The sequence below is a fragment of the Alnus glutinosa genome, chromosome 1 (assembly GCF_958979055.1).
Source record: "Alnus glutinosa chromosome 1, dhAlnGlut1.1, whole genome shotgun sequence".
NCBI lineage: Eukaryota > Viridiplantae > Streptophyta > Magnoliopsida > Fagales > Betulaceae > Alnus > Alnus glutinosa.
The window spans coordinates 39,417,010-39,442,245 of NC_084886.1; the positions used below are offsets into that span (position 1 = coordinate 39,417,010).

Sequence of the window (25,236 nt, forward strand, 5' to 3'; positions counted from 1 at the left end):
GAAAAATAGCATTTAATATATATATATATATATATATATATATATATATATATATATATATATATATATATATATATATATATATATATATATATATATATATATAATATTGTAGCTTGAAATCATAATTAATACATATTAATAAATAAGGGGAGCACACATAATTTTAACGATGAAAGTGATAATTTCCCATCTGATCTCAACTTGAGATTCCTAAATTACAAATTTCTCATTTTTTTTTGGGGCTCATTGACGATCTCATGCTAGAGTCATCAAAAGGCAACGAAAAGCAAAAAGGAAAAAAAAAAAGAAAAAAGAAAAGAAAAGAAAAAGATAACATAGTTCATAGTATGAAGTAGATCAAATTTGATCCTTTATGCAGAGGACCAAGTATAAGGTGTTTGAAATTCTTGGTTAATTACAGCAGGCCAGAACTGTAGGGCACCCCAGTGGGCTTGATCCACCTATCGCCACCAAGGAATATTCCAGCAGTGAACTTATTGGCGTGCTCCAGAGTGATCTTCTTGATGCCGCGCCATGTCACTCTCTGGGCCTGGCCGGAACCGGCACCCTTGTTGGCGATCTCGGCGTAGAAGCAAGTGTTGAGAGCGAAGTTACCCATCCATGGCAGCCACCCCTCGGCCTGGATGAAGTCGCCGATCTGGCTCTGCATGATGATGGTTCTCGAGAACTCCTTCCATGGCCTGCCGAGGAAAGCCTTATTCTGTGCCCTCAGCGGGTAGTACAATGGGTCGGCGGCGATGGTGCAGCCCTGGAGGACGATCCCGCTAGGCTCGCGCCTGTCAAGCCTGCCTTGCGCTGTGACGATGCACTGCTGGTTCTCCATTGGCTTCCTGACGACCATCTTGCAGTCTTGGAACACCACCGCAGCGTTGCCGAAGATGAAGTCGATGGTGCCGCTGATGGTGCAGTTGCGGTAGAACTGGCGGTGGGTGTGGGTGTAGAGGGTGTCTTGGTAGCCATCCATCTGGCAGTTGTAGAAGATGGACATGTCGGATTGGACACGCAGTGCCACGGCCTGGTGCTTCTCAGCTCCGGCAGAGTTCTCAAATCCAATGTCCTTAGCCATGAAGTTGCTTCCCATCACCGCTGCAACAACCAAAGAATTACAAAAATTAGTAACCCAAAGAGAGAGAAGGAATTGAAAGAAGGCAAAATAATGATATATTACATATAAATAGTACTTACTAAATGTGGCAGTCTTGAAAGTTGGGGTTCCATCGATGTAGTTCTTGTTTCCGGTGATCTTGGTCTTTGTTGGGCCATCTCCGATAACCATGACATGGGTCATGTGCTTGTCAAGGACAACGTACTCCGGATATATCCCGGCCTTGACGTGAATCACAAAGGTCTTGTTGTTGTTCTTGGGAATATCCTTGAGAGATTCATTGATAGTCTTATACTTGCCAGTCCCGTCCTTGGCAATCACAACGTCGGCCTTAATGTTCCCGGCAGAGGCAGCGGCGGCGAGGAGCCTGCGCTTCCCGTCGTGTACCCATGATGGGAACTCACCCTCCCCCTCCCCCTCGGATTCTTCTGAAAGAAGCCTCCGGTTGAGGCCGGAAATTTGAAGCTCGGACAAGAATTTCGAGATTTCATTCACCATGGCAAGCCCATTCTTTGTGAGTTCCTGCGAAGTCTTCAAAACAGCCTTCATCCTCTCCCCAGCATCACCAGTCGTGTTCTCGAACCCGTCCAAGCAAGTCTGCTCGTAGGTGATCGCACCGCTGAGCCACACCTTGAGGTCCTCCGTGTAGTCATCAATCTTGCTGACGTCGAAGGCACCAATCTTATCAAAAGACTCTGTCAGATCATCAATGGAGTACTCAAGGAGCTCCTTGCAGTTCTCCAAGGCCTGGTTGGTTCTGGAGTCCTTCGCCAGATCTTTCAACGCGGTGGAGTTCGCGATGGCCCCTTTAATTTCCCGCATTGCCACCTGGAACGCGACCTTGATGAGCTCTTTGGGGTCAGTGGTGTTTCCAGCGGCGGAGGACAGGGTCTTCTCGCAGGTTTCTTTATAATCAGTGGGCTGGCAAATTGCCTGAATTGCCTTCATGGACGTGGACACCTGGCCACTTTGATTATTCTTGTTAGAGGAATCGTCGTGGCCGCTGCGGCTCACACCGACAGCCACAGCCGCCACCATGGCCACCAGAAGAATGGAGGAGATGCCGATAATGGCGTACTTCTTCTTCTTCTTCTGGTGTCCGTGGTTGGAGACATCGTTGTATCCCCCAAAACCCATGTTTGATAATCTAGACGATCGAACTTCAGAAAAGAATACGGAGTTTCTTTTTTATCTTAATTTTTTTTGTTCTTTTTGTTCTTTGACTTTGGTGCATGCAAGAGGGCTACGTACGTACGTACCCACAAATGAAAGCTGTTGGGGCTGTCTTTTGAGGGCAGATCGAGTTGTCGGTGCCCCTTGTGCTCTGGTATGGTAGATATGATCAATGGAGATATATATAATTAATATAAATATATATATATAAAGAGGAACATGCAGTTTGAAATGCGGTTATTTCTGTTAACAAATGTGAGGCGGGAGATCCCCGACAAAAATAGATCCCAGTTAAAAAAGTTTTCCAAATTTGAGAGCTTTTACATATAACCAACCGCGCGTTCGTTAATTGTTTTTTAGTTAATTTATGGGCGCAAATGACGGGTGAGAGTGGCTCCTTTAGAGCATGCATGGCCTTAATTTGTCCTTACAACTAATATAGTTTTTGTTAAAAGGCTAATATTGATTATTGGATTAATTAGTAGGAATTCTTAATTCCATTGGTGCTGCTGGATTAACGGGAATACTGCCCTGATTTCACCAATTACCTTAATTAAACTGGTCCATAAAATTATAATTATTCACCAATTATGGATTGTGACGTTTGTAAAGAAATTTGTAGTACGTACTCTTAACACCACTATTATTTAATATCCAATAGCTATTAGACGTGACCACATCAGTTAAATGTCACGTCAACAGCAGTCAGATTTTGACACGTCTCAACCATAATAATAATAATAAAACAAACCTTATATATATAAATCGAAAGGCTAAGCCATCTCATTGGCCAAATGGGAGTAATCGAACCATCCCCTTCCTATCATTATTTCTTTAATTGAAAAATCTATCAAACTTATTGTTGTTTCTACCATTATTGTGAATATCCATATGTTTCAAATCTTAGAAATGAAAACAACCATTTTCTTTCTTATTTTCTCACTTTCCTTTGTATGGCTACCAGGAAACCTTTGTTAGAGAATATATTCCTCGTATAATTGTGATTGAATTTGATAGGAAAGTATATTAACCAAAGAAATCAAAATGACTAACCTGCACTCATTCAACGTGTAATGAGATTTTAAAACAAATATTTTTATTTTATTTATTTATATTTTTATTAAATTTTATATTTTTTTTTTATTGTAATAGACACGTGTCGACTTCCTATTGGGTGTGACATGACTGACTAACAAAATCTGTTAACTTTTGGCTGTAAAATATGTTCAAGGACTAATTTGTAATTAGGGTGTCAATGCATCATATCTCAACCAAATTAGTCACTATTTTACAGGTACATTCTACCATCCATTAATCAGCTTTTGGCTCTTACATTGCCGTTGCGGGGATCAACTACAGTGCCCTTTAGTTCTTCGGATTATTCTCTTCTTTCTTTTCTTTTCAATTACAAAAGAAAAAGAATCCTGCTCAGAGAAATTCACTTCAATTCTTCTAAAGCTTAGCTCTCTGCAGTTCTAACTTGGCAATAGTACCCAAGTGGACTTCATCTGGGCCGTCTGCAATTCGCAATGTTCTTGCCGTTGCCCAGAGATGTGCCAGAACGGTGTCAGAAGATACGCCAGCTCCACCATGCACTTGAATTGCCATGTCAAGCACCTTCAATGCCATGTTCGGAGCAGCCACCTGCCAGGGCATTTTGAAAGAAAAAGTCATTAACATTATAACATAAAACCTGATAATTATCAAAATAAAATGAACCAAATGATTCTGGCACACTTCATATTAGAAACAACCATTACCTTGGCCATTGCTATGGTCCCACGGGCTTTTTTATTCCCAAGCCTATCAAGCTGGTCAGCTGCTTCCAGAACCAACAATCTGGCTTTCTCTAGCTCTATCCGACACTGAATCAAAGAGCCAATTTAAAAAGTCTGCTGCAAATGCTGCACTAGGAGGTGAGTCTAATAATATCTGATAACATCACTGTGGGCCACTAGAAGTTTAACAATAAAATCTCATTTCCAGTTTTTGGATGATTAATCCAGTCGAATAATTGGTCCTCTCACCGATTTAGGTTGCACTATCAGATCTGTTTTCTTGTGATGTATAACAGCATAAAATGTTTCGATTATTCTATAATAGAGACTTAAATCAAGATACCTTAGCAATATCAGAAAGGAATGAACCTTGCTCTGCTATCAACTTTCCAAACACTCTTCTACTAAGAGCCCTTCGAGCCATCATCTCCATGCCACGCTCAGCAGCCCCAACCAGTCTCATGCAGTGGTGCAGCCTTCCTGGGCCTAGCCTACCCTGCAAGTAAGATATCAGGTTGGTCCACCAACAAGCAGCTCAGTAACCACATTTTAAACTCCACAAATTTTTATTCACAAAACACAGCCAGGAATCAGATTTCCAAAATCACATCTAAGCCTTCAACATTAACAATCATTTCTATTTTCTACTTTCAGCATATGAATATCAGAAACATAACCTTTTGCTTCTTGGTTTAAGACCAACATCATTGCTGCTCTTACGCTGACATGCATATAAAACCAGTAACAGGACATTAAAGCTGGTCAAAATCCTTTATCATGTGAAGAAGAAAAATCAATTTGTTGATGTTTAGAAAAATGTAAAGGAGTTCAAAATTCCAAGTGGTTGTACAATTTGGTCGCCTAGGAATTTCATTTAATGTGAAATTCACGGATTGGAAAACCACTGTTCCTTATAGCCAAGTAATACCTCAAATGTGGAGGCCTTGGGTTCGACCTATTGGAAGAGTGATTTAGGAGGGGAAGGCTCCCCCATTTTTGTCATAATGCACTAGGTTACTCTGGAAGGTATTTAACAACTTCACCTGGGCAATCTCAAATCCACGTCCTTCTCCCAATAGAATATTCTTTGCTGACACACGTACATTCTCAAATGATACTTCTGCATGCCCATGAGGTGCATCATCAAAGCCAAACACCATTAGCGGTCTCTTTATGTGTATACCTGGAGTCCGGATATCCACTAAGATCATAGATTGCTGCTTATGCTTTGCAGCACTGAAGTCAGTTTTTCCCTGCATATTGTTCAGATCAAACTCCTTTAACTACACAAAGGAACAATTTGGACTTCTACAGTTGTGCCAAACAAGAACTAACCATGACTATGAGAAGTCTGCACCTTGGATCCATTGCCCCACTTGTCCACCACTTCGTCCCATTAATGACATAAGTATCTCCTTCTCTGCAGATGGAACCAACAGGGGATCATACATATATCAAGCAAAAAGCTCAAGACCAAATGGCATGGATCCGATATAGTTATATCCCACAGATACCTTCCCTATACTTCAATGAGGCATTTTATTATTGAACTAGTTTATTGAAAGATGCTGCGTATACCTTTTAATAGAACATTCAATATTGGTAGCATCGGAAGATGCAACTTGTGGTTCTGTCATCGCAAATCCAGACCGGATCTTACCCTCAAGCAAGGGAATAAGCCATTCATTTAGTTGTTCTTTATTTCCATAACGCAGCAATACCTAACATGAAAAATGAATTATGACAACCATAAAATAGATACTACATGAGTTTTGCAAGAAAGCTAAATCATATTATTAATTTCACAGATTCCATAATTATAAAACGGGGAATTCTCCAACTATCACCAACCTGATAAATCTGCCATTCAAGAATATAAGTAACACTGGGTATCTTGAGCTACAACTACAAAGAATTATTCCTAAAGGTTGCAAACAATCACTCTGTTTACTTTCCAATTTGAAGTTCTGATAGTATCTCAAGATCACTCTTGAGACAAAAGGGGAAACCATGTGATAACAAGACTGATTATCATTTGTGGACCTTTAAGAATCTGAAACTTTCACTTTACCTCCATATTTCCAGTGTCAGGTGCTCCACAATTAAACACCTGTGGAGCCCAAACGGAACGGCCCATAATCTCACAAAGATATCCATATTCCAGGTTTGAGAGGCCCACACCCAGTAATCGATCATATGCAGCATTAGAGAGAGCATGATTGCGCCCATCAAAAATCAGTTCTCTTGCCCTAACAGCACTATCAAACTGCACATAAGCGAAAAGATATAAGCAAAGTATATTCAATCAAAAGAAGTTATCTTGAAGAAACAAAACAACTAATTTATGAGGTAGGATGCCCACACTTCAAAAAAGAAAAAATAAACATAGAACGTATAAATGGAAAGAAAAATTAAGATACATACAGGTATCCATAAGTTCCATAAGCCTTCCTTCATTGCTAGCTCCTTTAACTTTTCCTCTTGTGGATGAACTGTCCAACGTGAGGTAGACTGAGCAAGTTTGTAAAATTCATTTTCCATGGGGTATATACGATCTTCCATGAACTGGATCAATCTGTTTCTCAATTCCAGCACCCTTTTACTAGGAACGAACCTTCCCCCTCCAATTGAAAGGCCTTGATCTTTATTGTCATTTCCAGATGGTTTCGGATAGTCTTGTGCAATTGAAACTAATTCATTAAAAAAAAAAAAACTTAGGCAATAGCCTTGGGGTATACAAATATTCTAGGATACTATCTTTCAATCTGAGAAAACCAATTTATCTGCATGCTAAAATTTGTGAACCTTCAAGGCCCAAAAAATATATTAATTGGCTACCAGATGGAGGACGCTCGGGAAGTACAGATTGCCGTCGAATAAATTCCCATGCTGAGTCAATAAGATTATTAGCTATTCTTCCTGTATGTTGGGCACGCTTACCTCCTGCAGCATTACCCTGCATTGTCATGGTAAAGGAGATATTATCTTGATGTGTTCACTTCCCATGTCAAAACCTTTTTTACTTATTTAACATTTGAGAAGATACCACAATCCATCTACTGTAGACTCCTGCATAGATTGATGCCCCACGGAACAAGGAAAAGGCAATGTAGAACTTCCAATCAGCAACAGGCCATGGTTTTCTCTGTATTGTGAATGTGTCCGGTGTGAGTTCTTTAAACAAGCTTACAGGAAAAAAGGAATATGAATTACCAACTACAACCATGTACTAGACCACAAACGATTGCTATGAAAGGCAAACAGTAGCATAGCAAGTACAGGGGAGTGGAACCAATTGGATGACTAGTAAGTTATGGGACTGCAATACATCATAGAGACTTCTATAGTTCTATTCAATCACATAATAAATTATGCATCACATTTTACTCTATAGAATCTTATAAAATGATGGGTCTATGTTAGTTCCATTGGCACCAAGTATTCTTGTTGTCTTCCCTAATCCCTCACTACATGCCATCTTGAAAATTTCAAGAAAATTCTTTCTTGATGATTGCCTCAATTTCCTTGGAGAGGAAATTAGTTTAGACAAATGAGCATACAGAACTCAATCGAATCATTTTCTTGACGATTGCCTAAATTTCCTCTGAGGAAATTAGTTTGGACAAATGAGCATACAGAACTCAATCGAATCAATACTATCAATATGCAACTTACGGCAGCAAAGCAGTATTCAGCCAAATATTCTGCCTGTGAAGGAATCCCTTTTGGTAATCCAGCAAGTTCCATACCTTCACCCAGTTGTTCCTTTCCAAGCCCAGTGTCCACAATATAATGCTGCCAAGGAAAGAAAGTAACAGTAACCTTGAAAATGACATTCAATGAACACCTAACCCATAATCATTATGTTATCAGACTAGTTTAATGGAGACAGATAAATAAAACCCAATCATTAAAACCAGAGGCTAAAAGAGAACAACTTAAGCCTCAATAAGTAAACAATGTACAGAAAACATCTCTTTCCATGCCAATTAAGTGAAGTCTGAAAATTGTTAGTACCAAACAGCTGTATGCAACATCACACATTTGGTTTCCAACAGTAGAAAGTTCCCAATCAAGAATGCCAATAACTCGATCCTGCACCATTAAGAGTATCCATTAGATGTGCAACCCAGAATATCTATGCTGTTAGTGCATGTGTTGATCATTGGTGACAAAATGAGTCAACTGAAGTATAAACAGTAATTGTTTGTATTTCTGTTTCATAACATAACTTTTGAAATTTATGATTTATGAAAAGAGAACACACACCGACTATATTTAGATAATTGAAAGAAAACCAAATTCCAGAATCATGCTGGATAAATATATGCATTTAAATCAATCAAAGGTTTTTGAATTACCAGACCTCATCGGGATGAAATACAAGATTATCAAGGCGAAAGTCTCCATGAACTATGCCTGCTGATGCTGCTGAAGAATCTTCAAGAGGAATATGTTGCCGTAGCCAATCAGCAAGTTGGAGCATCTTCAGATTTCTCTCAGGTTTACCATCGCCAGTTGAAGCTATATATTGCTTAGCCCACCTCTCTACCTAAAGTAAGCATAAAATTCATACAAAGGAATATGAGTTTTTCTCTTTCTTAATCTTTTGCTCCGTAGTTACTAGTCATGAGCTTCCAAATATTCTCAAGGATGTGGCTGCCACAAAATAGCCAGTGGTCAACACATTCATGCTCTGTGGCATGTGAAGTTCATTATAGACCTAGAGCAGTAGAAACTCATTCTTAACACGCTTTCAACTCAATTTGTGAAAATTTCATATGACATGATGCCTTTCAAGGTACATTATCATCTTATAAATAGACAAAGTAGTAAAAATTTCAGAAAATTACCTGCCTCTTACAATAGTTGTCCGGACGCCCAAATTTTCCTAGACCAATAGTATTCACATCAGTAGAATGTAAAGAAGCTAAAGTTTTTGCAGTTGCTCGATATATCGCTCTCCTTGTGTCAGGTGGCACATCCTAATTGACCAGAAACATTTAGACAATTCAATCCATCAACTGGATTTAACAACTTAACGAAAAACCCAATAAGTCCAGATTAAACAGTGTTGTGGCGGAAATACCATACCGGCAGCTTGGGGTCTATGAATATGCGTCCATCCAAATACTCCATGATGTAAAACGCAGTTCCAATTACATTTGGGTCGGTACACAAGCAGAATACCTTCGGAACTGGAACTTGGGTATGAGCACCCAATGCCCGGAGAACCTGTCCCATCAAAAATTGAGATTTCACATTCAAAGTTAGTTCCTCAAAAGCGGGCGAATTTCAACTTTAAATGGGAGGTCAAACTTAGGACTACATACTCTTAAACATTAAATATTACTAATTATCTCAAAACCTAAACTGAGAGATAGAGTTGAGTCAAGGTTCGAACTTAAAGCTCATTCCCTCTTTGTCCCAAATGTCTAAACTGTTTGAATTTGGTGAATTTGACCACTCAATCAACATTTTAACATTTATTACCCTTCAGCTTAATTTGACAACCAAACCAATTAATTTTCTTTCAAATTCATAGCTATGTTAGGTAAACCTTTTGATAGTGGTTTTTTTATTTTTTATTTTTATTTTTTTTTATTTTTATAAATAGTAATAAAAAGTGATTGATGTGATATGAAGTAGAAAGACATTTTAAATTTTTTGTAAGGAAGAGTGAAAAAAGTTGTCAAAAAGTAATTGATGTGATATAAAAAGTGAAAAACACTCTTAGAAAGTTATTGATGTAATATAAAAAGTGATACATTTTGAAGTTTGACCTTTTTAGAGGAAGGGGAAGAGAGTTTGCCAAACAAAGCCTTGGCGTTTCGCAAACCATTCCAATTTTGCTAAAAATGTCCAACTAATAACATTTCTTCTTTTTATATCCCATCAATAACTTTTTATTGCTATTTAACTAAAAAAATATATTAAAAAACACAACTTTTTCACTTTTTCTTATAAAAAAAAAAATTCAAAAATTCAAAAAAATTTATACTTTATCTCACATTAATCACTTCTTACTACTATTAAAACAAAAATTCCACTGCAAAATAGTTTACCACTTCTTACTACTATTCAATCAAAAATTTCACTACAAAATCGTTTACCAAACATATCCAACTTGCCACAGCGAGACAAAACAGCTATAACAGCCTGAGTTCAAAATTCCAAAAAATCTAATGCCTTTTTCTTTTCTTAGCAACCAAACAGAGCATAAAAATTGTTTACCTGAAACTCTCTCTCCACAGCATGAGCAGACTCGAGCAGCTTCCCAGGGGGCTTCTTCCTCAAAACGTACCGTTTCACTGAACCCCCCGAGCCCACTTCCATGAGATACGTCGGGTTCGATTGCCCGTGCCCGAACTACACGCACACAAAGTCCCGTCAAAACCAAAAACAAAGTTAGATTAAAGAAAAACAAAGAAGCACAAAGGTAAAGAGAGAAACGGACCTGAGAGACGGTGAAATCGGAGGGAGAGAGAGGGAAGCCAGGGACGTTGGCGGAGGAGTAGCTCAACAACGCCCCTAGGTCGAGCGCGTGTGCCGGGTGCACTTGCCCTACCAGATCAGATGTCCGGCTCGCCATTCTTCGATTTTGGACGATGACAACTGACAAGGTCGGAAACCTTGGGCACAATGGAAATGATTTGCGTTGGAGAAATCGTCACAAATTCAATGCAGACAGGTGGAAAGTGAAGTGTACGCGCCTGTGATTAGAATGGTGATTGGTGTCCTTCATAAATTCAGTTGTACTATGCGCACACACACGTGACACGACTGCTTCGGGAAGCGCGTGAATTTGATGTTTTGGCGGGTAGGGGGGGAGGCATAATGGGCCAGAAAAGATACGCCCACTTTTGATGATGATGAGTGGGTAGAAGTCCCGATCCAAAGAGTCTCGCGAAGAAAGATAACACGTTCCTTCACATGACGCCACGTCATGACTTTAAGCCCTCATCTTTCAATGATATACTTACATTATATTTAATTAAATTTTAAATTTACCCTTAAATTTGTAAAGCTTAATATAAATTTCATAAATTTAAAAATAAATTGTACAAAAGAGCAGACAGACTAAAAAAAAGAAAAGACTCAATAAAAAATAATTATAACTCGCAATGTTGGTTCTATGAGTTAAGCCTATGACCTTATCTGATTTGTTCAAATCTTTTGACATTCAAACCATTACAAAATCTTATTAAAAAAAAAAAAAAAAAGAGCAATTAGACCAACTAAAATAAATTAGCTGCAATAGAAAAGGTCATATTGCACAATCACTGATTTTCAAAGTTCTACCAAGTTAAGAAAGCCATAATCATTTTGATAGTCTATTATGTTATATCATTGCCAAAAAAAAAAAAAAAAAAAAAAAAATCTTTAAAAAGAAGAAGATTTTGGATTGCGGAAATCTTTAAAAGTAAATATGTTATTTAGAGGAGAGTAATGATTCACTACCACCTAAATATACAACTTTTCACCACCTTGTCTATGTGGCAAGGTGATCCCCCACTTTAATTTATTTTTAAAAAATAAAAAAAACTCAAAAAATAGTGGAGGACCACCTTGCCACATAGGCAAGGTGGTGAAAAGTTGTATATTTAGGTGGCATTGAATCATTATTCTTTAGAGGATGTTATTGATGTAAGATTGTCTTGGTTTTTTGGATTGGGACTTGAGCCAACATTGGTAGAATATAGTTGTCTAACTAATTGTTTTCTTAACTTCGATGGCTGAGTTTATTCTAATTAGGATTGCAATCGAGTCTAGTTGAGTCAAGTATTAAATTTTTAAGTTTTGTTTACTGAATTTTATTTTGAACATGAGTGTAGTTTGAGTTGTTACCAAGCTAAATAATCTGTTCAAATTCAATTCATTTATTTTTCAAATGAACTTGAACATGTTTACAAAATTACAAATTGCTCAATAAAAAAAATTCACATCTCATATAAAATAAATATCATCGTTGTTTAAATTATTTTAGTAAATTTATGCTAATAATATGTTATTTAATTATTGTGAAGATAAGCATTAGTTACTTGGGGTTTTATTGATGTCACATTGTTTTGGTTTTGGAGCGGGACTTGAACTAACTTTTGTGCCAAACTCCTAGCTAATTTAACATCAATACTTTGTAGGATATACTTATCCGGCCAACCAATTGTTTTCTTAACTTTAGCTGACCTTGTATTTGCAATAACTAGTTAGTTAATTATTATGAAGGTTTTGTCATTTAAGTTAATAAAGTAAATTAGTTTTTGTTAAAAAACTTATAAAAAAAATTAACTTTACAAACCTTGTATTTGCAATAAATCATACATAATTTTTATAAGTAATGTTTCTTACACAACTCGTATACAACTCTAACAACTTTTTTTTAAGATCAACCATTGAGTATTTATAGCCCACATGTAAGAAAACAAATCCAATGTTTGATCATAAAAAAAAATTAGTTAGAGTTGTGTAAAAATTGTGCAAGGACCATTACTTAATTTTATATCATGAAATTGATTATTTATATTATATATTACAACCTTATCTATAATTTTAAACAATTCAATCTCAAGTTTATATGTATGTTTACACAAGTGCCCGCCCCTACATCATATATATATATATATATTTTTTTTTTTTTAAAAAGTCCAAGTCTATTTTAAGTCCATCGCTACTCTCGGCCCTACAAATTTAAGCCCAATCAACCAGTCCAACCCTTTTAAAAAAATTAAGTTGACCTCAACTTTGGGCTGATTTCTCACTAATTCAACCCAAGTTACGTAACCATACTTTTTTACCTACCTACGACTACAACCGTATAATATCTCTAATCTCTCTATGTGATTACCTACGCCGACCTCAAACAAACAAACCTTTTTTCTTCTAATATTCTTTTGTAAGCCTTTGCTGCTACTGCTAGGTTGAAAGTTGAAAAAAAAATTGCTGAAGCAGTTGGCTCTTCCGATCTTCCTCTTTGTCTGTTGATGGTGACGTGTTTGTTATTCTGAGACTAAGAGATAGTGTTAACTACTTATTAACTTTGTCTTCATGAATCACGCTCAAGGAAAAAAAAAATGTTGAATCGTGAAACCCGGCCTGATTGCATGTAGATCAGGAATAATGTGACATGGGTTTGTGCTGATGTGCAGACTGTGGTGACTACTATTCTACGTACTACAAGAATCTGTTTCATTAGCGTCCAACTTTTTAGCAGCGACACCAAAGTGGTCGCTAATAATGGGTCATTAGCAGCGACTTTGAAACGTCGCCGCTAATAATTGACGCTAATTAAAAAAAAACATAAATTGTAGTGTCGACTTTTGGGTCGACGCTAATATGTCGCCGCTAATATGTCGCCGCTAATAACTTGCCGGGAATATTTTACCATGTGCGGGATATTGTGGAAAAATATTAGCGGCGACATTGGTCGCCGCTAATAATAAAGACATTAGAGTCGCCGCTAATAATATACTATTAGCAGTGACATTGTTGTTGTCGCTAATAGTTAATGAAAAAAATAATAATTATTTTAATTTTAATTGGCTTTTGTGAAAAGATATTAACGGTGAATATCTCATTAGCGGTGACTCATAAAAGTCACCGCTAATAATTTACTATTAGCAGCGACATTTTTGTCGCCACTAATAGTTATCGAAAAAAAAATTAATAATTAAAGTTTTAATTGGCTTTTGTGTAAAGATATTAGCGGCGACTGAAAGGTCGCCACTAATAATCTACTTTTAGCAGCGACATTTTTGTCGCTACTAATAGTTAACGAAAAAAAAAATTAATAATTAAAGTTTTAATTGGCTTTTATGGAAAGATATTAGCAATAATCTACTATTAGTTGCGACATTTTTGTCGCCACTAATACTTAACGAAAAAAAAATTAATAATTAAAGTTTTAATTGACTTTTGTGGAAAGATATTAGCAGTGACCCAATGGTCGCTGCTAATAATGTCACATTAGCGGCGACTCATAAAAGTCGCCGCTAATAATTTACTATTAGCAGCGACATTTTTGTCGCCACTAATAGTTAACGAAAAAAAAATTAATAATTAAAATTTTAATTGGCTTTTGTGAAAAGATATTAGCGGCGACTCAAAGGTCGCAGCTAATAATCTACTTTTAGCAGCGACAAAAATGTTGCTGCTAATAGTTAACGAAAAAAAAAAGTTAATAATTAAAGTTTTAATTGGCTTTTATGGAAAGATATTAGCAATAATCTACTATTAGCTGCGACATTTTTGTCGCCACTAATACTTAACGAAAAAATAATAATAATTAAAGTTTTAATTGATTTTTGTGGAAAGATATTAGCAGCAACCCAAAGGTCGTTGCTAATAATGTCTCATTAGCGGTGACTCATAAATGTTGCCGTTAATAATCTACTATTAGCAGCGACATTTTTTTCACTGCTAATAGTTAACGAAAAAAAAAATTAATAATTAAAGTTTTAATTGGCTTTTGTGGGAATATATCAAAGGGCTTTCATGTGCAACATTCAGCGCTTATTAGTTCCGATCGATTCTAATGCATTAGTCCGATCAATTGTGATAGAGTTCGATCAATCAAATTCGACATAGTGAAGGTTCAATCAATAGTCTGATCGATCTTAGTTTACTTGTCCGATCGATCATGATAGTATAATATGATCGATAGAAGATCCAATCGATCTTAGTGCATTAGTCCGATCAATCATGATAGAGTCGATCAATCAAATTTGACATAATGAAGGTTCGATCAAACGTCTAATCGATTATGATAGGATAATATGATTGATAGAAGATTCGATATAACCTATTTCATCAGTCTGATTAATCATGATAGAGTTCGATCGATCAATTTAGACGTAGTGAATGTTTGATCAAACGTCTGATTGATCCTAATGTACTAGTCTGATTGATTATGATAGGATAATATGATCGATAGAAGATTCGATCGACCCTAGTGCATTACTTCAATGGATCGAACATCAAATCGATCCTTATGCATTAGTCTGATCAATCGTGATAGAGTCGATCGATCAAATTTGACATAGTAAAGGTTCGATCGAACGTCTAATCAATCATAGTGTACTAGTATGATCGATCATAATCGGATAATATGATCGATAGAAGATCCAATATAACCTATTGCATTAATCTGATTAATCATGATAGAGTTCGATCGATCAAATTCGATGTAGTGAAGGTTCGATCAAACGTCCGATCGTAATGTAGTAGTTTGATCAATCATGATCCTAGGTACTAGTTCGATCGATAATCACATGATCGATAAAAGATATGATTGATCCTAGTGTATTATTCCGATCGATCCGAGTGCATTGGTCTGATCGATCGTGATAGAGTTCTATCAATCAAACTTGACACAGTGAAAGTTCGATCTAACGTGCGATTGATCAAAAGTAATAGTTCGATTGATCATGACAGGATAATATGATCGATAAAATCATCCAATCGATCCTGGTGTATTACTCCGATCGATCCTAGTGCATTAGTCTAATTGATCGTGATATGATCAAATGATCAATCAAACTTGACACAATTGAAGATTTGATCGAATATGTAATTTATCCTAGTGCATCGATCCGATCTATTGTGATACGAATGTTCGATCAATCAAACTTGACACAGTTAATGTTCGATTTAACGTGTGATTGATTATAAGTACTAGTCCGATCGATCATGATAGGATCATAGGATAAATAGATTTCTTGCTTGGCTTGTTTTTTTAGTAATGTTAATTAACTAGATAATATGTTAGTTTATGAGCTAACTAATTGGTATATATGTTAACTAATTCACATACATATAAATATGAAAAAATTATAATTTAGCCCCCAAAACTAACAGTCATTCTACGTGCCGCCAAACTACCAAAACCTTTGAAATATTTCCATATTATCCCTGTCACATGTCATTTTTCAATTAAAAAATTAAATTAAAAAAAACTAAAAAAGCATTAAAAAAAAACTTAAATTTGATTTTTTTAAATTGAGAATAATCTCAGTTGATTTAAATTTTATTTTATTTTACTTTTTTTTTTAAAATCTTTTCTCAAAAATAAAAATATGAACTCATTTTAAAAAATAAATATTAGATTTAATCATTTTAGAAAATTACTCTTTTTATAGCAAAAAAAAAAAAAGCTTTTAATTTTTTAAAATTTAATTTTTAATTGGAGTCATTTTGCGGGTGGCGCGCGGGACGCGAAAATTTCGTGTCCCGCGCGCCAACCCTCCTCCCCCTCCCCCTCCCGCTTTTTTTTTTTTTTTTTTTTTTTTTTTCTGAGAGGCTGAGAGAGGGAGATTGAGAGATGGGGAGAGGAAGAGGGAGATCAGAGAGGGAGAGGGAGAAGTTTATGGTGGGTCAGCCACCGCTGGGCAGGACGCCGACACCTGCAGGTCACGACCGACGCGGGCGACGCTAGAGAGGGGTTTTTTCGGCATTTTCCCGGAGCCCAAACAATGAGGATCCGATTTTGGGTAAGTAACTTCTCAGATTTTGATTTCGGGTTGATGGGTACCAAATTTTTGGGTAGAAAATCTCTGAGAAAGACGTATGGGTATGGGAAAATAATCTGGGTTCTTGAGGGTTTTTGGGTAAAAAAATTTAATGGGGTTGGGTTGGTAGATATTATGAAATTCTCAGATTTTGATTTTTCACTTGATGGATTTGGTTTTCGGTGGAGAAACCGAGTGGGCCTTTGAAAAAATCTGGAGGATTTTTGTTGGCAAACCGAATGGGTTTTGTATAATAATTTTGGGTCTTCATCTTGTTTTGATTTGGGTTGATTGATTGTGAAAATTTCTGGGTTTTGTGAAAGATTTTCTGTAGAAGAATAATGGGTGTTATGATTTTTGTCTATTGTTTTCATGGTGGCCGGGTTCCTAATTCATCACCGACAGCTGCTTCTGCAAGTTCTGATATGTATGGATATGCAGTTTTGGATGCATGTGAGCAGATAAAGGCACGTATGGAGCCCATTTCTTCACAAAATAATTTCAGCTCGTTTGCTGAGGTACCTTCATTTTCATAATTTTGCATAAAAATTACTGCACCGTTATCCTTGGATGAATGGTTAAGTTCCTTTTATAGTGTACGATCTGTTTCTTTTTATCCTTTTCTTCCAAGAGCAATAAATAAATGGTTAAGGAAATGGAGAACACAGTATTTGATGTGAATGATATCTTAGATGTATAATATTCTTCTCCTGTGTTTTATTATAAATATTGAGGTTAAGAAAAAGTAAATTGGAGTTTGTTATGTATAAGAAAATGTTTGTTGGAATCCCTGATATATATATATATATATTTTTTTTTTTTTCTCATTTTCATTGCTTATATTAGTTCCAGGGTTTCTGAAATCTAATTGCCAAAAATAATGAATTCAAATATTCAATCATATGAATTCATTTTTTGTTGAATATATTTTTTTAAAATTATCTTCTTTTTTGCTGAATATATTTTTAAAAAAATAATATTAAAAAATAAAAAATAAATCCCAAAAAACTAATTATAGTTTTTTTTTTTTTTTTTTTATAAATTTTTTTAATATCATTAGCGGCGACTCATATGTCGCCACTAATGATAGAGCATTAGCGGCGACTCGTATGTCGCCGCTAATGATAGAGCATTAGCGGCCATTTTGGTGTCATCGCTAATAATGTTTTATTTTATTTTTTAATTTTTTTAATATCATTAGCGGCGACCCGTATGTCGCTGCTAATAATAGAGTATTAGCAGCGACCCCTATGTCGCCGTTAATGATAGAGCATTAGCTGCGACATACGAGTTAAGTTTTAAAGTTTTTTAGCATCCACATAAATACTATTAGCGGCGACATTCATTGCCGCTATTTATCTATTATTATCGGCGACTCTTTGAGGTCGTTGTTATTGATCATTAGCGTACGTCCGACTTTTAGTGACCACCTCATTAGCGGCCACATGTGGCCGCTAATGAGCTTATTTTTTGTATTAGTGTTTAATGGTTTATGGATAGTCGTGTGTAGTCATGTGTAGTCATGTTTAATGGTAGAAAATTTTGTCTTTTTTATTCGTCTTTTGTTAGATGTGTCATAGAGACACAGAGTAGTAGACCATGTAAAAGTCATCTTTTTATTTGTCTTTTGTCATATGTGTTATAGTGTACCGTAGTAGATGTAAAAGCCATCTTTTTTATTTTACACGAGTCACGAATACCCACCATACATCAATTTTTTTTTTCCCCTTTATTTAGAGCATTTATAGCAGTTATCTTGAAATTATTTTTATTTCCTATATGTAAGGAAAATTTAAAATAAACTATAAAAATGGTCCTGCTGCAGCTTCCATACATGAACCCTAACTAAAAGAAAAGCTTTTTTTTTTTAAAAAAAAAAAAAAAAAAAATTATTCCTGGAGCGACTATGAGGAGTGCGCACAATATTATATGGATTATAATGTTAATTTCCATTAGAAGAATAGCTTGGAAGTAAATTGTTCAATGTTCATTAAGCTACTTATGCACACGAGAGAGTTTTTTTTTTTTTTTAAAATGATTAGCTTTTAATTAATTGGTTGAGTTAGTGAAAAAAAAAATAGAAAAACAAAAGCAAGCGTACATGGAACATTCCTATTAACAAAAAAAAAAAAGAAAAAAAAAGTTAACTTTGAGAACCGGCCACTTCAGTCTAGAATAAATAATATATAATGAGTTTTATAAAATTGTACTAATAAAAAAATTGTTTCATAAAATTGTACTAATAAAAAAATTCAGTGTTGTTGGTGTGATTAGCTCCAATGACCCTTTTTGCATTATAAAAAAGATTTGACATTGGAGACAAATTTAATTTTGAGAAAGAAAATGAAAAGCAACTAAAGAAAGAAAAAGGAAATTAAAAAACAACATGCAAAAAAAATTATGTTGTAAGATTAATGAGAGATATACGATTTTGTGCACAAAACTTTTCGATCATTATAAATATCATTTAAGAGTACGTACGAGGATTCAAACTTTCTAGGAATTGGATAGATCGATATATCAGCACAATATTAGCCTAGCTACGTGTTAAGTTGCTAAGAAAGCAAATTAAAGGAGGAATGCTCTAATTAATTAATTAATTAATTAAGCATTATTGAATAGAGAAAAGACTTGATACCTTCAAACAACCTTTATTAGTTCATATTCTGAATCTCGATAATTGGAGTCAGTATGCTTCCAACTTGCCTTGGACCAGCGCAATAATTAAGCATCTTATCCTGCCTACCCCAGTGGCCTAGCCATACTTACACTCGAATATTTTTGCTTCTGAATTAAGCTGATCAGTATAGTATCAGAAGAAGCATGAGCTAAGAAGTATCACGTCACAAGTGTATACGTAAGGTTCCAATTCTAGACAAAGAGAGTAATTATAGCCTAATTAATAATAGGCCATTGGCTCTTGAAGAAAACTATGAAGGTCCTAGCGGAAAGAAAATAAAAATCTACAAGGAATCACCGGCCAAACTTTTTGGGGTCCATGCATGTGGGTGGGGGAGCGAGAGGGAATTCTTTGATTCTTCCTGTATGTGTTATAAATATGTACGGGCTTGGCCTGTAACTTCTGTACTGGGAACAAAGCAAGAGAAAAGCTAGCTATTCATTTGAGCATGGCATATCGGCAGGCAGACCTCGCCAAGATTGGGAAGGAAGGGTTTGATATAATAGACAAATATTATGGCCGACCCAAGAGGAATATCGGTAGGCCTGCTCCTCCTCCGGGATATCCACATGGTAACAATATTTGTCAGGGGAGCGAGGTTCCCCCACTTCCTCAGATGAAAGAAGCTGTTATCAAAACCAACAATGTTGCGTCCCAAATTTTCCGTGTGGTCGACAGAAAAGCCAAGTACTACGGATGAAGACAGCCGTACGTCATTATAGCTAGCAACGAGGCACCCCAATTGTATGCGTGGTGGGTTAGTGAAGATGGATCGCTATTATGCTGTTTAATGTATTTTCTTAATTTGTCTTTTTTACCTTTCTAAGGCACTTTATATGGGACAAATAAAAAAATTACTCTTCTTGTACGTGGTATTTAAGTAGCATATATAGATCCAATCAGAGCCCTATAGTTTAGCAGCTTCTGAATAGAAGATTGGATCTAGCTACTTTGTATTTTCTAACTCTCCTTTACCTAGTAATTAACCTAGTTATATATAAAAGTCCATCTCCTGTATTATCTTAATTGCATATACAGCCTCTCTCTCTCTCTCTCTCTCTCTCTCTCCATGCATGACAGTGAGTGCATTTAGGCCTATCATTTCTGACAAAATTAATTTTATATCCATGTGACTGGTTTTGAGGTGCAGTACTAATCATCATTGCAGCAGTGTTATGGTTCAAATAACTAACAAGTGCAACCTTTGGCGTACGTTCCTCTTGAAGTATTAGAAAAAATACTTTGTTTATGGGAGGCATAGGGTCAAGCAACAAGATTTGACCACGAATGTGTGACAAAATTTCTTTTAAACCCATCAAAAAATGAGAAATATACTCCTCTTCATGGTAATCTGTAAGAATCTTCAATTCACATAACCACATGAACAAAGAGGAAGATGTTGATAATTGTTGAGTTCATCCCATAAACCTTTAAGAACAGTGAAGTAATTACTCATCGAGAGGTTTTCTTGAGATAAAGCAGAAATTGTCTATTGAAGTTGAAAGATTCTCGGTCAATTCTTTTAAGAGAATCAATCTTTGAGATCATTCCACGTATCTTTAGCAGAACCAATGCGGATAATGCTTGCTGCTATTTCCTTTAAACTAAGCTAAGGATCCAAGAAAGGATCATATTGTTGCATCGATACCATGACAAACTTTGATCAGATGAAGCATCCAGTTTGGACAACATTCCATCGATGAAACGGATCTTTTTTTTCCTTATACAAAAGATTTGAGATACGAGACAAATTGAAGTTTCGGAAAGAAAATGAAAAGTAACTAAAGAAGGAAAAAGGAAAAAGAACCACATGCACAAAAATTATGTTCTACTATTAATCAGTGTTAAGACTAATATATATATATATATAGAAATATCCACAATAACCAACCGATAGTATTTAGTAGCAACATCAAAGAAATTAGAAGGTAAAACCAACTGACAGCAGCGGCCGGGAGCTGATCTAGGTGTTGTGAAGGGGAATGAATGCCCCCCCCCCAAAAAAATTTATTAAAATTCTTATTTAAATATACATATTTTATAAATTTGTCCTCCTAGCTAAAATGACATTTTTATCCCCTTTTATTATTATTTTTTAGTTTTGCCCCTTTTTCCAACATAAAAAACCTAAAATACCCAATTCATTTAGTTTTCCTTCAAATTCTAGTTCTCTCCAGCAAAAAATGTGGAATATGATGAAAATATGAGTAAAAAACCAAAAATCCTGGTTCTACCCTGGACAGCGGCAACATCCAAGATAAAACTTCCACAGTAAATTGCGGCAGTCAATCTATCTCAACACTACATTCAGTACATTGGACAAGATTTGCTGATAGATGAAAATAATGTATTAAATTGTAGAGTTCAATCTTAATTTTTAGAAATTGGATAGATCAGGATAATATTAGCCGACGTGTTAACTTGCTAACTCCCCTAGGTAAGAAAGCAAATTAATGCTCTAAGCATTATTAATTGAATAGAGAAAAAGACAAGATGCCTTAAAAAAAAAACCTTTATTCATATTCTGAAGGGATAACTACACTTCACCCCCCTGATTTATCCACGGTGTGGCGATTTACCTCCCAATGTACAAAAATTGGTACATCACCCCCCCGAACTTGCCAGCGTGTAACGAAATGGACCTTCCGTCCAGTCGCCTGTTATTTTGGACGGCAAGTCGGTCACGTGCAAGTCACGTGACCGTTTCAGACAGAAATTCTACCCAAAATACCCCCGCCTCACTTATTGTTTGGATTTAGACATTTCGTGCGTTAGGTCCCCACTTCCACTTAGCACAGACGGCTACTTTCGAAGGTTCTACACGAACTGACCCACCCACAACCTGTCGCCGAAATCCATACCGCTCAACTCGTTCATAATCGTTGTTAAATAAAGGTTAGTGGTTTTTTAATGGAGAAAGTTTTTTTTTTGGTAGGCGATTTGGGGGGTTTTTGTTAATCTAGGGTTTCGGATTTGGGGGTTTTTGTTAATTTAGGGTTGTCGGCTTTGGGGTTTTTGTTAATGTTGTTTGTTTAGTCTCATTTGTTGTTTGTTTAGTCCCATTTTTAATGTAGAAATTGACTGCAATTTGGGTATAAAAAAATGTTAGGGTTTGTCGGGATTTGGGGGTTTCGCTTACAGTATGTGTTTTTTAATCATTTGTGGTCCCGATTTGTATCCTTTTTGTTGTTTTTTACTAATTTATATGCAGTGGGGTCCCAATTTGTATCATTTTTTGATTTGTTTGTTGTCTGCCGAGAACCTAATTAGTTTGTTTTGTTTATATGCATTGGGTTTGGTTTATATGCATTGGGTCCCATGTGGTTTGTTTTGTTTACACCTTATATATGCAGCGGGGTCCCAATGCACTATTTTTTTGCAATTGATTTTGGAGCATTATTGGGTCCTTATTTAATATGTCTCTGCATTGGTTAATATGTATGTGTACCTATCAAATATATTTTTTTGCATATTAGTTGCACTATTTTTTTGGAGCACTATTTGTTTTGCATGTTACTACTTTATATGCAGTGGGGTCCCGATTGTAGTTGTGCTTTGCATATTAGTTGCAGTGCCTTATTATTGTGGTCCCCTTGTCCCATGCATAATATATTTTTTTGTTTGCATGTGTAGAATGAAGCTAGTCTTTGAGATTTATTATTGTGGTCCCCTTGTCCCATGCATAATATATTTTTTTTGTTTGCATGTGTAGAATGAAGCTAGTCTTTGAGATAAACTATGGGGGTAGGTTTGACAGAAAATATGGATGTATTTATGTGGGGGGTCAAGTGGATGTCCATCCGGATAACGTTGATCCTGATGATGTGTCATTTGTCCTGATAGAGTCTATAGTGGGACAATATGGGTATAGTCCAGGTGATTTGATTTACTTTAGGGACCCTACCAAAGATCTAGTGGATGGTCTACAACTAGTATCCTCGGATTATGATGTAGCTTATATGGTTGCCAAACATGTGGATACTCCTAATGTAGTCCTTTATATTGTTTCTTTCCAAAATGATAGAGGTGGGGGGATGGGGAAGATTTGGAAAATAATGAAGAGGGAGATGATGGAGGTGTATTAATTGAAAGAACTCTATAAAGATTTCCAATATATATAAAGTTAATCAATTGGATTATATATTGCGGTCCCTGGGTACATTTATATATATATATATATATATGATAAATTTGATAATAGAAGTGGGCAGAGTTTATAATGTTGAAGGATTTGATATTTGTTGGCTAAATCAATTGGATTGAGAAGGAGATACAGTTGGCAACTAAACATGAATAAACCTCAACAACCGGCAAAAACACATTAGAAGCACAATTGTGTCGATTTTATAGGGGATTGATTAGACAAAACCTTGATCAAGAGAGTCCGATCTAAAATAAATCAAATAGATTTCCAATCTTAATTTAGACGACAAATTCTTTTTGGCATCTTTGATAAGAACAAAGGTTAGTACCATGAAAGTTCCTCGCTTCTTCTAGCTGTGCACTTTAATTTGCATGGCCCCTCAAGAACACTCTTCCATGCTCAAAATTCAACGAATGTAATCATATTTATATGCTTAACAAACGCATTCCATGTTATAAAAGAGTTGGATATATCATATCAAGTGTTGGATATATACATTCATCATTGGAATTTGGATCTATGGAGTTCACCCACATATCTGATTCACATGAGCCTGTAATTTTGAAAAATAGAAGGATATATATAAAAAAAAAAGACCGTAGGTATATATATATATATATATATATAGAAAGAAAGAAAAAGGAAATTAAAAAACAACATGCAAAAAAATTATGTTGTAAGATTAATGAGAGATATACGATTTTGTGCACAAAACTTTTCGATCATTATATAATATCATTTAAGAGTACGTACGAGGATTCAAACTTTCTAGGAATTGGATAGATCGATATATCAGCACAATATTAGCCTAGCTACGTGTTTTTTTTTTGAACGAGATAGCATTTGCTATCATATATTGCTGAAAACGTCCCAAGGACAATTACAAGGATAGAGATACAAGACCCCCCTAAACCTTAAGTCAGAACCAAGTCTGACTTGAACCAGATGCCCTATTACAATCCACAAATATTACAAAGACTCCACATAAAATACCTCTTTACAATTTAAGCCCATACAATCAACATAAGAGGATTGGCCTAGTCTAACCCAGACACCAAATAAGCCCATGAACATAAGTGCATTACAAAAGACAAACTGTGATATACAGTAGCCACAAGGGAATATACACAGAAAAACAGAAACACCCAAAGCAGCTTCCGGCGGAAGACACTGGCAGAATCCGCCGGAGACGGCGGCGCGTGGAGGACACGCGCCGTCCCCGGTGTCACCCAGCAGAGGTACGACCACCGGTGACCCCAACCAACGCCGTGCACGGCCAGAAAAGACGGGACGTGACCAAAACGCGCGCCGAAGAGCGACAGGCCTTCTGTCGCGTGCCGTCCACGCGCCGGGAACCGAGACCCGCCGTGGCCTGAGCTTCCGGCCGCTGGAGCGGACGACGACGGAGGACGCCGCAGGGGGGCGCGTGTCCTGAACTTAACACCGGAGGAGTGTAGATCTGGCTCCAAAAATGAAGACCCCATTTTGAACAAATCCGGCCAAAACATCCGTAAAACACACGAAAACCGCCACAATCCCAAGCTAGAGCACCTAGATTTGAGCCTTCCTGCTAAGGAGAAGAGAAGGAGAAAAAAAAGAACACAAAACAACCACCATAGCCTTGAGAGGCTAGGGGAACAACAGCTCCACAGCCTTAATGGCTGGGAGAAAGCTAGCCTCACTGAGAAGACTCAGGAGGAACCAAAACCTTAGTCCAAGAGGACTAAGGGACAAAACAAAGCCAGGGCTCCCCGGCACCGACGAGAGCACTGGTGTCTGCAAGAAAAGAGAGCGTTCTCTCTCTCCTCAGTGTTGCCTTAAAGGCTTAT

General features: G+C 36.4%; 2 protein-coding genes and 1 long non-coding RNA gene across 3 annotated transcripts; 1 reads left to right on the plus strand and 2 right to left on the minus strand.

The window, feature by feature from the left end:
• Positions 1 to 418: 418 nt before the first annotated feature.
• LOC133863076 (probable pectinesterase/pectinesterase inhibitor 21) lies at positions 419 to 2,266 on the minus strand. The gene is made up of 2 exons (XM_062299064.1): positions 1,210 to 2,266; positions 419 to 1,110 (listed from the first exon to the last, which is right to left on the minus strand). Exons 1-2 carry the CDS (start codon positions 2,264 to 2,266, stop codon positions 419 to 421), a joined length of 1,749 nt encoding a protein of 582 aa, XP_062155048.1.
• A 1,270-nt stretch (positions 2,267 to 3,536) lies between these two features.
• On the minus strand, positions 3,537 to 10,784 carry LOC133880829 (probable acyl-CoA dehydrogenase IBR3). The gene is made up of 17 exons (XM_062319799.1): positions 10,538 to 10,784; positions 10,315 to 10,449; positions 9,175 to 9,315; positions 8,934 to 9,065; positions 8,447 to 8,632; positions 8,098 to 8,175; positions 7,756 to 7,875; positions 7,127 to 7,225; positions 6,919 to 7,036; positions 6,505 to 6,770; positions 6,152 to 6,346; positions 5,659 to 5,801; positions 5,416 to 5,500; positions 5,124 to 5,333; positions 4,424 to 4,576; positions 4,063 to 4,167; positions 3,537 to 3,946 (listed from the first exon to the last, which is right to left on the minus strand). The coding sequence occupies exons 1-17, from the start codon at positions 10,670 to 10,672 to the stop codon at positions 3,755 to 3,757; spliced, it is 2,493 nt and encodes an 830-aa protein (XP_062175783.1). The 5' UTR covers positions 10,673 to 10,784; the 3' UTR covers positions 3,537 to 3,754.
• A 5,556-nt stretch (positions 10,785 to 16,340) lies between these two features.
• Positions 16,341 to 17,239, plus strand: LOC133862537 (uncharacterized). Its single transcript, XR_009899315.1, has 2 exons — positions 16,341 to 16,565; positions 16,989 to 17,239. It is a non-coding gene; the product is annotated as an uncharacterized LOC133862537 (long non-coding RNA).
• Positions 17,240 to 25,236: the final 7,997 nt, after the last annotated feature.

Bases quoted from the DNA above. Each gene is read 5' to 3' on its own strand.
- LOC133863076 (XM_062299064.1), bottom strand. From the start codon at position 2,266: ATGGGTTTTGGGGGATACAACGATGTCTCCAACCACGGACACCAGAAG. The intron at 1,111-1,209 runs GTAAGTACTATT...TGGTTGTTGCAG, and splicing joins TTTCAAGACTGCCACATTTA to CGGTGATGGGAAGCAACTTC.
- LOC133880829 (XM_062319799.1), bottom strand. From the start codon at position 10,672: ATGGCGAGCCGGACATCTGATCTGGTAGGGCAAGTGCACCCGGCACAC. The intron at 7,037-7,126 runs GTATCTTCTCAA...ATGACAATGCAG, and splicing joins TCTACAGTAGATGGATTGTG to GGTAATGCTGCAGGAGGTAA. The intron at 5,334-5,415 runs GTTAGTTCTTGT...AACAATATGCAG, and splicing joins GCAGACTTCTCATAGTCATG to GGAAAAACTGACTTCAGTGC.